The sequence below is a fragment of the Anoplopoma fimbria genome, chromosome 19 (genome assembly GCF_027596085.1).
Source record: "Anoplopoma fimbria isolate UVic2021 breed Golden Eagle Sablefish chromosome 19, Afim_UVic_2022, whole genome shotgun sequence".
In the NCBI taxonomy this organism is placed as follows: Eukaryota; Metazoa; Chordata; class Actinopteri; order Perciformes; family Anoplopomatidae; genus Anoplopoma; species Anoplopoma fimbria.
Genome location: NC_072467.1, coordinates 4,585,239 through 4,599,369, shown reverse-complemented (window position 1 = coordinate 4,599,369; position 14,131 = coordinate 4,585,239). Strand labels below are relative to the sequence as shown.

At 39.7% G+C, this 14,131-nt stretch overlaps 1 protein-coding gene across 1 annotated transcript in view; it reads left to right on the top strand.

Moving 5' to 3' along the window:
• shank3a (SH3 and multiple ankyrin repeat domains 3a) overlaps positions 1-14,131 on the top strand; it is a 137,963-nt gene that overhangs the window by 40,990 nt on the left and 82,842 nt on the right. Inside the window, 3 exon segments of the mRNA XM_054619772.1 lie at positions 12,331-12,439; positions 12,888-13,039; positions 13,806-13,973. Coding sequence (XP_054475747.1) covers positions 12,331-12,439; positions 12,888-13,039; positions 13,806-13,973 — 429 coding nt within the window.

Here is a 14,131-nt window from a genome sequence, read left to right as displayed (position 1 = left end):
GTGTTTTGGATGGAGACATTGAGATTGGACTGGCAGGAACTAACAGTCTTTGGAGTTATTAGTGGAGAGATAAGTTTTAATTGATCTTGTATTTTTCATGGAACAGTGTGCCTGTTGATTTGCAGTGGAAACTGTAGAATAATTCAAATTAATAAAACGTTTGATGTGCACATAAGCACTGTTGCACACAAATACCAGTGTGCTGTTGTGACACCGGTTATGCGCCTTGAGCAACATGCAAATTGAGCCCATAGAGTATCATTGTAACAACACTCATGAATGGTCTGCCTTTCATAGAGCTTGTGTGTGTGTCTGCAGGTTTTAATTTGTGTGCTACTGTTTATGCCAATGCCTTCTTTTTGTTGCATTAATGGGTTGGCAAGTAAGCCAGAGCTCAATTGTTCTGATAGAAGAGACAATGCTGGACAAAGCCACACTGTGGCCAGGAGGGTGGGTGGAATTGGTTGAGCCTACAGCAGAATGTGTTTTGGGCTCCATATGCAATAAGCCTGTGCTCTGCATATTTGTGAGTGTGTTGATGAGTAGGAAAGAGGCTGAGGCTTTGCCGTGTTTTGTTCCGGCCTCAAGCCAACCCTATCAGAGCTTGTCCATACTATCCTGCCTGCTCGAACTGTAGTTCATTAAGAGGAATACAAGGAATTATAAAGAGCTAAAACAAATCATTCCAGAGCTTCTGAAAAGGATTACTCAGGAGGTACCATGCTGCTACGTTCAGAGAGAGCCACGAGGAGTTGGGCAACAGAGGTTAGACTAACACTCTACTGCTAAAATGACTCATGAGATCAAGAGTAAATGCAGGTTACTGTATTGTCACAGTGTGGCAATGCCTTCTGACCCTGATCTTATTTAGATTCCAAGAAGATTTATAAAGTAGTTTGAAGCATTTGGTTTTATTTGTTTGGTGCTAGTTTAGGATTTTCCTATTCAGTGTTGTGGCTTTGCATTTTCTTTATGTTCACATGTTGAAGTGGTTCCATTTTTGATTTATTTTACTGAAACTGCTAATTTCTTTTAATTTTTTTGCTCTGTTTTTTGTTTTTACTGTTTATTGTTCAGTGTACGGATGACACATATTTTACCCCAACAGGAAATGACTGATCCCATTTAGTGAGGACATGTAAGAGGGATTGCATGAGATCAATTTGCCTGCTCTTTTATGTATTTGAAATGGTTTAAGAACATAGATAGCCCACATAATAGGGTAACCATACTGGTTTTTACATGCTGTGTCAGCAGATGGCATGGGTCCAGGTAGAGGCTGGCTTTAGGCTAGAATGCAGAGAGGCATTTTTGTTTCTCTCTCTTTGTCTCTTTTTCTTGCTGTCCTTTATTTGCTTTCTATTACCCATCAAAAAATTCCCCCCCAAAAAACAGAAACAAATCTCAGTTTAATGGTTGTCTTAGTAATTACGATTATTATGATAATGACTATGTCTCCTGTGAACTAAGCAAGCTGTGGTATTGGGCCTCTCTTTAAATGCTCACCAGAGAGGTGTAAAATTTAATTGCATTTTGCACAAAAACATTTACAGTCAATGTGTTAGATGTTGTTGCTATAGTAACAGAAACCCATCACTGTCTTTGAGTTGTCTTTTTACTGCACTCATTCATTATGAATAAAATGTGTGTTTAGTGTGCAGAATTCTGAATCAGTTAATGTCATTTTGTGTGTGTGTGTGTGTGTGTGTGTGTGTGTGTGTGTGTGTGTGTGTGTGTGTGTGTGTGTGTGTGTGTGTGTGTGTGTGTGTGTGTGTGTGTGTGTTGTTTGTTTGTTTAGAATATATGTGTGAATGAGTCCAATAAATTGCAGCCTCAAACGTTCAGGTCTTTTTCATGTGGTGTTAGTTTCCCCCTAAGCTTAAGAGTGTATCAAATTACTCGGGGATGTATTTCGCTGCGATACAGTAAAGGTTAAAGATTCCACTCACAGAAAATCCTATTCCTTGGGATAAAATCCGCACTCTGTCATACAGTACATTAGTCTTTTTGTAGCTGAGAGCATTACACTTTAAGCCTATTAGGTCTGGATATTGGAGATTACTTAAGCTCTCGCTCTCTCAAACAAACCTACTGTAGGCTGAGGTCCAAACAGATGTAGATTGAGGCAGAAGTGCTTATAGACACTCGTCGATAAAACACAAAAACACGTCTGATCTAACAGGCATGAAACAGTACGCAGGAGCTTTGTGTGTCTTAGTGGAGTTTAAATACCTAGATTAAACCAAAAAGGTTAATTAATATGTTCCTTTATTGGACAGATTTAATAAATCCACCAGTAAGTAACTTTGCATGTCATCGCTGGATTTCTAAACAGAATTACAGTCAATGTGGAAACCAGCATTCAGTTTTTTTTAAAGGAATACTCAACTCACAACTCAATAGTGAGTCAAATTTCCTACAAAGCATCCATAGGAACCTTTCAAAACACTCCTGCACTGCTTCTTGCGCTGTGTTGCCCATCCGTATGCCAGGTATCATGCAAATGTGCCAAAATATGGCTAGGTACACTGCTTTTTTCACTATCCCAGGTAGCTGCTTACATTTGTTCGTAAAAAAAAATCCATACAGTAGTATGGTGGCAAATATAGTTTAGCTCTGCTGTGTTTTATCATAACTTAGGTTACTGGTGGACACAGAGCTAATGACTACACTTCTATCATGCTCTCCATAGAGCCTGAAAACTCCGAGTTCACAACAGTAGTCCCTTTTCACGGTAACACTGATGATACACAGGAATACACAGATACAGATTACTATAGGTTAACCCGATATCTTCCCCTCTTGTGCAGTCTAAAGCAATTCTGAGAAAATAGGAACAAATACATATAACACAAATGAAGTTTTCGTTTTTGTTGAAATAGGCGCAGAGAAATATTGATTTATCTCTATAATACGGCCCTTTACAACAATAGTCCAAATTATGACCCTACATATACATATCAACAAATTGGCATCCTGTGTAAAGTAATTTTGCTCCAGAGATTCAAAACAAGGGAGGGCAGTTAATATGCTAACCAGTTTTTACTCATGATTGTAGATTCTGAGATAATGGCCTTCAGATTGCAATCCATTATTGTAATTTGTCATGGATTGCAATATGATTTAGGCTCTGAAGACTCAAACACTCACTCCGACACACTGACTGACAGAAACCCGTACACACACACACACACACACACACACACACACACACACACACACACACACACACACACACACACACACACACACACACACACACACACATAAACACACTGTAAATCTTACAATTTTACATGTTTATCCTGTATTAACAACCCAGGGAGTTTATAATGCTAATGTTTTTACAGGAGCCTGTTTGACATGGAGCCAATATCTGCTGTAGTAAGATTGGCTCATAGTCAGGGAAGGGCGTACAATGGTTAGCACAGAATACCGCCTGGTGACAGACAAAAAATTGTGTATGTTTAAAAGTTAAATGTATCAATCTGATGGACATTGATAGCAAATTTAAGAGACTAGATATATGGAGCACATTGCCCTCTTGTAAACAATTTGAGTGCTATTGTTCTAGCAGTGCTAGAATGTAACTGTTGTCAAAATCGCCGGTCTGATGGGGTTTACAGCCAGAAACAGGGAGCTCGTCACTACACTTGCTGGGAGAAAGGATTCAGCGTGTACATGGCCCAGGAAAGTGGCGAGGTCCAGACGAGAGGTTAACACCGCCATGGAGAAAATGAACACTGAGAGAGCAGGCCAGCCCAGCCAATGACAGTAAATATTTCGGGTTCATCATTCCGTGGCAGTACAAAATAGACTTTGGCAGGCCGCCAGAGTATGAACTGTGACAGAATTTGAAATCATCCAAAATTACTGACGTAACCACAATGACACATTTCACTTGTCCTTGATGCAGGGCTTGTGTGTCAGCAAACAAGACCTTACCCTAACCGGACATGGACAGAAAAGAAAAAAAGAAAAAATAATACCCAACACCCAAACCTGAACAGACTGGATATCAACTACTCCTGAGCCGATAAATAATCTGACTTTTGACTCACCTCGGGCTGTTTTAAGATAACCCACAACGACTCTGCAGTGTATTCGTGGGTTGTTTCTGTCAATGGAAATTCTCTGTCTTTTTATTATCTTTTAGTTTAAAGAAAAAACAATATTGCACGCATTAAGAAAGATTAGAGCTGTAAAATAATTACCGCTCCACTCTATTCGCATCTCTTATGCTCACACTTTTTTTCCCGTTCTATCTTTGCACTACTCTCCTCCATTCCTTCCCCTCACGTGACCCCATTTTCTTGTGTTTCTGCCACACCATATCATTTTGTTGCATATTTAATGAGAACATGCTTCTAGACCTTCATACTCTGCAATAAAACCATGAATTATAGAATAAACCGACAAATAAAACTAGCAAAGCCATTTGCGTGTTTTTTTCTTCATTTGATGAGAAAGGTATAAAAAGAAGAGTGTCTGTTTTGATAGGGAACCTTGAGTCAAATGGAAGATGCAGCAGATCAGTGCTTCTCTAGGAAGTCTCTACTGTCACGGTTTGCTTTGTGGTTCTGCCAAAGACTTGAAACAAATATTAGTATGCTTAAACATGATGCATCTTGCTTTTGTCTTCCTCAGCAAGGGAGCTAAGTGAAAAAACTGCATTCTTCTCTTTACTTTCAGTTTTGACTAAAACTACAAGCCCATATTTATACAAGATAATTAAAAAGACCAATTTCTGTGAACCATACAATACTACTACAGTACTGCATCAACTTCACACCGTGAACTGTGCTTGTATTATTTGCTCTGCTAACTTATATCCACATGTTTGTTATCTCTGTTGTCTATCATACCTTCCCTGCCTTTATTGTCAACCCTTATGACTCACACTGGCACTACTAACCAATCCTGCTTTTTTATTGCCCGCTACAGAGTATGCAAAAAAAAAAAATGCATGTGTCAGACTACTACCACTGCTTTTAAAAGCTCTTTCGTGAGGGGGTAGCGAATGTAGCCGGATACTGCATGTGTCTAATATGGAGTTGTGTCTCTCTAGGTTCGTGTTGTCTTATTAAAATGCAGTGCCCCTGCAGCAGGGCCGCCTTTGTCCAAAGCATCTGGGAGACAGAGGTCAAGGCTTGCCCGCTCTCGCTCCAGCCTTTATATAAGTGAATGTCAACAAAGCACAGGCAGACATAGAATCAGGTACACTGTGTGCCAGATAAGGGTGTTTGTGTTTTCTGATGTGACTACACTCAAGGAGGGTCAGGTCTGTCAGTTCAATCAGTACTGATTGTTGATGCAACAATTTATAGTTGGTATGATTGTATTCATGGACACTCACTGAATCTCTGCTCCTTCATGATGATTGTTATTTTGAATAAGATTTTTTATATGTTCAGTGCTTACAAGTAAATCATTAAATCAAATTAACCACAGTAGTTTCAGTTTTGTTGCTCATCAGTGACACTGTTGGGTCTGATTCATCAGACTATCAGTCAGTGTCACAACATTTTTCCGCATCACTGTCAAGGCAGGAGTAGACAAGTCACCTGGCATCTGATTGAACTTCACTATACAAATGTGACAGCTCAATGCTGATGCATTAGAAGCATGAACTAGCCTTATGTGAGTCAGAAGTTGTAGCCTCCGTGAGATCAGTTTCAATTTTTACTCACTATCAGGAATAACACTATGAAATGGCTAATCTCACTAAGCAATGCTTTAGGTTTGAACCAAGGGCTTTGAAGCAAATTTTACATAGTGGCCGGTGGATTTACAACTGCCGGATCCGTCAAGTGATGCTGTTTGGCTCAAAAATACAGGATTCAGGAAAACGCCACTGCGCTTGCTCTATGAGCCCCATACTGAGGTACATATGAGAAATATCCGGCTAATTTCATTTGAATGTTCTAATCTGAATTAATGTCTCCAACGCTGTATCCATTCTTCTTTAACGCTCCATGGTCTGAACGCCTTCCTGTGGACTGCAGACACATGAGTGTATGTCACATGTAGGCATAGGCAATGGGCCTTGAAGAATATCTTTCACCGTAACCATAAGCTTCTCTTCACGACACAGAATCTGTAATGCAGCTTGCACCAACAGCAGGACCCTGTTTTAATGGAGTAAAGCATTACTTCCACGTCTGTTGAGGCCTCTGCTCTTTCCCAACTGTTTAAGCTATACTCATATCACCCTGATGTCTGACGGTCCCCATAGCATACCCATGACCCACTACACTGGCTCACTGTGTTTATTGCCTAAGCAGTTGTGGCTCTTTTATACATGTGTGTATTTTACGGGCCAGCTCACATTAGGTCAGGATATGATCCTGCGGAAAAAGCATCATGTTTGTGAACATTTTAATTACTACTCATCCATGGCACAGTGTACTGTAGGCCAGCTGTGAGGGACCAGGGGCTATGTAGCCATGTGTTAATGAGTGTAAATATAGGGCAGGGAAAGTGTCTGACACACATATGTACATGTTGTATGGATTACACATGGATGCACATTAGCTACTGAACTTTGAGCGTGTATGAAGCTATGGTAGAAAAAAAGACTATAAAAGGAGGAGGAAAACTAAAGGAGAATAGCCGCAATACAGAGTGAGTAAAAGAGGCAGGGAAGACGGCAAGGGAGGCAGGGGGAGTCGTGTTGTCTCTGTAAGTTCTGGGCTCCCAGGCTTTTATCAGTTAGTGTCAGATAACCCCCCCCCTTAGTGGTGGAGACCAGAGCCTCCTCAGGGTACTGAAATAAAAGAAGGAACCTTTATTATCTTTGTCCTGCTAGCTGGAGTAGCAAGGTGCCAATATAAAAATAAAATAGGCTGTAGAGGGCAGAATCCTGAATGAGTGAGGGGCCTGTAGTCCTGCAGGTGTAATTCTGATAACAATTGCCTATATTTCTAAGTTCTTAAATGCAATGGGACTAACACTGCATTTAAGAGCTTACCTCCAGGTATTGAGGCTGCCCCTCTAAACCCTGGCTGCGGGCCAAATAACCAGCTATACTGTGGTGAAGTTACATTTTTAGGTAAGGAAGTGTTTCTAAGGTTACTAAATGAACATGAACATTGATATTAGTAGTTGGACTGTTAATAATGCATTAGTTCTCAGATTTCTGATTACTTGTATTCATTGTCTATGTTTAGCAGATTCTTTTTCAGATTCTTTTCTAGAATTGTCCAGCCCTTGTAGCTCAAAGTTTTGTAGCCGTCTGTTGAAAATAATGCATAGAAAAAAAAATCAAAGGCAGCACAAATCAAACGGTGTTGTTGAAGAATAATTTCTAGTAGAGCAGATGAGGACACCTTGTGCAGGGCATCAACCTGAATCTGCAGGATATTTTTTGGTTTAACAAGTTGGTAAATTGCCATAGATTCTCTGATTGGATTATTGCTGCTGTTTCTTGCTCTGCTGCACTGAGATTAGACACTATCTTTCATATTGCCCTTCCTCTCCTCTATTGTTTGTTGTTGCTCCTCTCTTTACTTACTTTATCCAATATAACAGGGTGACACCATCCTCATGACAGTGGTGTATGTACAAAGCTGCATTGACCACCAGTCACACTTTTTCTCAATGTTTCTAGACAAGTGCAGCTAATTAGGAGATCTGTAAATCTGTGCTCTTATTGCGATTTGGTCAGTGTAATGACACTGAGATGAGCTGAGATGTATAAGAATACACTGACAACCTCAACAAACTCGGCCTCAAACTGATAAATCATGGCAGATGGAAGAAGGACACACATGAAATGATTTGTAACAGAAATAATCACATAATATTATTGACCAGTTGCAAGTAATGGAGTTTCCCCCCACAAAAAAAATTCTGACTAGCTGTGTCATAACCTTGGGCACATTTCAGCAGTTTTGGTAATCCATCCATTCTGGCAGTGCAAACCTGCCATTTTCTGTTCCCTTAGTAGTATTTCTGTCAAAATAAAGTACTGTCACTGTTACTTCTCTCGACCAAACACTTATTGTTTGGAATGAATTGTGGGATTTAAGGAGCAGTTGAGGTGAGACACTGTTTGAATTTGAAGATGAGCTACATGCTGTGTTTACTGTGTGACAGTGATAGATGAACATCCAAGTAGGTAAAGAGTTCCCTGCTGTATTGGCAATCATTATTGAATGGCTACTTAAAAGAGATGGGACTTGTCTCTGCTCATTCATTGTCCAAAATAAGTACGGAGTGACTAAGACCACACCTTTCCATCTAAAGATAAACAGGATATGTGTGTTGGTTTATAACTGTATGAGCAGTGATTTGACTGAGGGTCTTTTTCTATCTAAAATTAATTACATCTGTAGTGTTTTGAAAATGTGATGATTTCTTTTGAACCTTTTTCTATCTGAGTGTCTCTCTGAGTACACCTCAGCTGCTGGTATGGAAATGTATTGTACCTTCCTCTACCAACATGTGTACATGAGCATGCAGGTTTCAAGTTATTCATGTCCATACAAACATGTGCACATACAGGGTTGTGTCTTGGGCACTGCAGTGTACCACATCTCTCATTTTTATTGATTTTTTCCTCTGATTCTGTCTTTCGGCTAGGGTTGCCCTTCCTCCCTGGAGAGGATAGTGGTTGTTGTGATTAAGATGCCCATATTGGCATAAGGTGCATGTATGTGCCAGTGTATGTGATGGATTTTACCAGTGAACTGACATGTAATCCATGGAGGTAACTACAACAGATGGCTTTACAGGAAATTCTTTAATCAAATTGTAGTCTGTAAGAATGTATTCATGAGTGAGGCATATCCATGTCTGATGGAGAAGATGTTATACACCAGTGAAGTTGTTTGGGACGTTTGTTGAGTACATGCTGGATCAGATTTAGTTATTAAGTTGTCCGTTTGTTTGCTAATCGAATCAACTGTAGAGCCCAATCAATGAACAGCAAACTGCCAGGTGTAAGGCTTGAAATAAAGCAATTGATTAGGGGCATGTATTGCACATTCAGTGACTTTCCCTAAACAATAATTGTGCCTTTGTCTGGAAATAGTTACCTATGATATGACTTCACCAATGCACATACACATCCACTAACATGGAGCTCAATAACAGCTCCTCAACCATTTCGTGATAGTGTGATTGATTGGTGTTTCTGTGTTAGTGGGTTACAATTTCCCTAGGTAGTTCACTCAATGGTTTCAGGATATCATGCTGTTACAAACATGGCTGACTGTCAGAGAAGCCTACATGCATAACACAACAAAGTACACAAGGAAATAAAACATCAGAGCATCAAATCTATCAGTCACAGTTGGACAAAACAATGGTGTTTGTGTTTTTTAAGAGCTTGAGTGATAACGAATTTAGCTAGATTTCAGGAGCTTTGCTGAGGATTTTAATGTTCATTTTTGTGTTTTCAATAAATGTTGTATTGGATTAAAAATACACAAACTATCAAGGATGATAGCATTGGTCCCAATGGTCTTTCCCTAGTTTATCATCAACCCCTCAGTTGTTGAGTATTTTTAGTTTTTGGCTTCAGGCTACATAACCATAACCACCTTATAATAACCACAAGTCATTTTAATGTTTTTAAAAAGTCACTTTTCCTCCTAGAAAACAACAGAAAGCCACATCCAGACTCTCATGAATAGTCTACACTATAATTGCCATGAGGTACAGTAGTCACATTCAAATTTGATTGAAACTTTGCAAATCAATGAATGAAATGCGAACAGATTGGGGTACTGCTCATATTTGCCTAATCCTTGGAATTTGTTCCACTTCATTTTAAAATTTTCCTAAGATTTAATGAACTTTGGTTGGCGGAAGATGCTTTTACCCCACTTGCCAATCATTGCCATGCCCTGCTGCGTGTGCATTCACAAACTTAGATGATGAATGAAAATGAAAATGCTGAAGATAGATCCGTCTACAGTTAAGTAATTGTTACTAAAAGTAATAGGCAATCAGTGCACAGATGGTTTCTGTACCAGCTGAATCTTTTCTGCAATATTTTGTTCAAGCTGGGAACATGACAGAGCGTTTTTGACTAGGTCAGGCAGAAAGAGAATCGCAGTATCTAAAGGAGGAGTCATAAAAGACATGCAGAGATTGAAGCTTGGATGATTTTTTAAAAATTGCCGAAGGATAAAATTGGGCAATTTGGAAATGTTTTTGAGCTTGAAATATAAACTGAAAATGTGTCTTACCTAAGTTTTAAAAACTTGGATTGGTAGGGTTAGAGTTTAAGTAAATGTAGTTCATTTTATATTTAATTGTAATTTAGGAATATATTGAAATCTGTATGAATCTCTTTTGATTAAGATTTTAGAAGTGCAGATTATTGAAATATTTTTCCGTTCCATGGCATATTATTGGTCTTGCAAAACAACAAGTTAATTGAATATTGCCACTCCACCTGTCTGCACAGGGCTTTGTTGTTTGACAGTCATCCTTTTGTTTATTTGTTTTCTTTCTGATTTGTCAGTATGTCATGGAGACTTCGAAAGTCTTTGCACGTGTGTGCATTTATATGTGTGTTACAGAGAGAGAAAGATAATGAACCCGAGAAATTATGAAGAGTTTATTGAGACCCTCGCCAAAGCAGATAAATCATTACAAAGGCTTATAAGCATCCCTCTGTTCAACAAGCAATAAAAAACACATCAGATCCAGCTGATCACTGGCAAATCATCCCCGAGCCTCTTCAAGGCAGTATCAGAGGCATTGTGCAGGACACACACACACACACACACACACACACACACACACACACACACACACACACACACACACACACACACACACACACACACACACACACACACACACACACACACACACACACACATTCACACACTCACAAACAAAACCTCAATGCTCTTCCCACTCATGTGTGCATTGGCTGCTAGAGCTGTCTTTGTATCCTATCACCATAACAACTGCCTCACAGAGCATCTAAAAAAAAAAAAAAAAAAAAAAAAAGGCAAAGTGAATTTCTCTCTCTCAGTTTGACTTGGAGATGGTGAGAGTAGCAGTCGGCAGCTCAACGCAGCATGTCAGTGTGGTGTGCATGAGCAGAAGGCAAGCTTGTAGAGGCAAGCGGGCTGCAGATGACTTGGTGTGAAGGGAAAGGGATTGTGTGATGTGAAATTCAGAAGGTGCAGGGTATGACTTTTTGAAGAACGAGGAACATGCAGTATATGATGCCACACATGGTGAGTGTCAAAAGGCTGCTGAGTTCCGTTCACATTCTTGCATGTGAGTGTACATGTTTGTATGGGTTTGAGTTTGTTATATTAAATGCCTCGTGCTAAGTAATTCAGTTGTGAAAAATGTAATATATATGTGTGTGTGTGTGTGTGTTTGGAGGGTTTTGCACATGTGGATGTTACGTAATGACTGAGGCTGAGAAACAGTGAATTCAATAGTAATGAAAGTTTTCTTTGAAGCTCATTTGGTATACTGCAGATACTGTCTCTGTAATTATATCCTCAAGATTTATATTAGGGTATCATCCTTGTTCGCATTTGATATTGTATATGTTCAGTATTAAACAATAGTGTAGTAGACTTGTTTTAATAATCACTATTTTACTTCGTCTTTTTTTTAGTATAGCACATAGTCATTAGATACTTTCTGCGCTATAATATTATGTCTCAGATATTCCAAGATAGATTGTTGTCTTGATTCTTCAGGCTAGTAATCTATTATGAAATGTTAGTGCTGTTGCCTTGTTCATAGCTTCATTTTTCACTCTATACTCTACAGGCTAACACACATCAGCAGAGGTGATGAATATTTTTAATCATAAGTCACTGAGGAAATTAAATGTATTTGTGTGTGTACATTATGAGTGTATTAGGATTTGCACCAGGGTTTGTGCATGTGTCTTTGCTTGTTTTATGACTATGGTTTTAAACATCAATATGATACTCAGTGATGTAATAGAGTTGCTCTCAGGCAATATACAATATTATAACTATTACATTTGAACTCAAAATGTGACGTTAGCCTTAGTATCTCATTTTCTCGGCAATAATAATAAAAAGGAAAAAAAGGAAAGGTCTTCATTTCAGCATTCTTTTACAGCCCTTTCCTTGTATTTTTCGATCTATCCTATTATAGTTTATATATCTACCGCACATGGCCCATTTGCTTGGCATGGCAGAACAGAAATAAAACCTTCAAACACCGAAGGAGAGTGCAGCGACTTTAGCTTTCATCTCTGCACTGCATTATTAAACATCCCCATCCACATGAGTCTGACATCACCCAATCACAGCTGTCTCTTCCTCCACTTCCCCCCTACCCCTTCTTTGCTCCCTTGTCTCCCTCCATTAGGCAAACCTGAAGAAGTTTATGGAGTATGTGCAGCAGAGGAACATTGAAAAGGTCTCAAGGTTCCTGGAAAAAGGCCTGGATCCCAACTTCCATGATCCAGACACAGGAGGTAAGGAAGTCTATACTAAGAACTATCACACCCCTACTTTAGTTGAACAGTAGTCTTTTTCAGACCCTGATTTGTATTTTCTTTCATGCTTTCTCTTTCTTTTAATCTCCCTCTCTCTTTATTAGTTTCTTAGCTAATCTTCCCTAGTTTATGCAAATGTTTGTCTAGCCGTAAAAGAGACAGGTCACCGAACAGGGATTTAACACCAACAGGAAGCAGTCCATTATGCAGACCAGAGGGTGGCAATCACAGCAATCAAAGTGGTTGTCCAATTGAAGAGTCACTGAAAATGTAAACCCACATGTTGGGATAACTGTAGTGAGCTATTTTGTCATCAAACATTGTCAGATCACTAGTCGAATGTTCATATACTAAGACGAATGCACAATAATGTCAGTGGAAATACGATTTTTGATATTGTTTGCTCGTTCATCCTTGGATTTTACAGAATGTCCTCTAACGCTGGCAGCACAGCTGGAGGGATGTGCAGATCTCATCAAGGTGCTGAAGAGTGGAGGGGCGCATCTGGACTTCAGAACAAAAGATGGCATTACTGCCCTACACAAGGCCGTGCGCAGCAAGAACCATACAGCTCTTATAGTGAGTGTAACACACACACACACACACACACACACACACACACACACACACACACACACACACACACACACACACACACACACACACACACACACACACACACACACACACACACACAATTGTTGCAGAAAGCTTACTCATCTCTTTTATTTCTTTGCTACACCAATTACCTGCTTGCAAACTTTCCCTCTGGTAAAGGAGAGCTTCCAGGTAGGCAATCTCTGGCAGAGGGTGCTTGAGCAATTGAGTACAGAGGGTGCTTGAGCAATTACTAAATATGTGAGGATTAACATGCCCTCTTTGAATGGGCTGGCATATTCATTGAATGGCCTTGTATGTGTCTGGTTTGAGGAGGCTTGTTACCTAAATGAAAGGATTTACATGAGTCATATAATTGATTTCCTGTTGAGCTGGAACTGTTGAAAATGGAATTGGTTATTTCTGCTCAGTCATTGTCATTATACAAATATTCAATGTCACTGGGCCATGTAATATACCAATGTTGTTGCTGCTGTTGGTAAAGAAAGTCCTCAAAAGGTCATGCCTATTTCTCCAAATAAAATTTATTTATAAGTATTGAAAGATGTCCTACGGCACAAGAATGCTTCTTATCACTGACTGAATGATTACTTGCTTGAGATAGCGTTTACCTAGTGTGAATAACATTTAAACATGTACTTGTCTTCTCGACCTTCACATTGTGACTTGGGACTCTATGAAGTAAATAAAGCATTATTGCCCCCTTACCTTCCTCGTATCCCACCAGACGCTGTTGGACTTGAGTGCATCGCCTGACTATAAAGACAGTAGGGGGTTAACTCCTCTCTACCACAGCTCGATGGTAGGAGGAGACCCATACTGCTGTGAGCTGCTGCTGCATGATCATGCACAGGTTGGCTGTGTGGATGAGAATGGCTGGCAGGAGATACACCAGGTAATAATACACACACACACACACACACACACACACACACACACACACACACACACACACACACACACACACACACACACACACACACACACACACACACACACACTCACAGAACAGTGATGGGCTGTGTGCAGAATACAAATGTAGGTGCAGGGTAA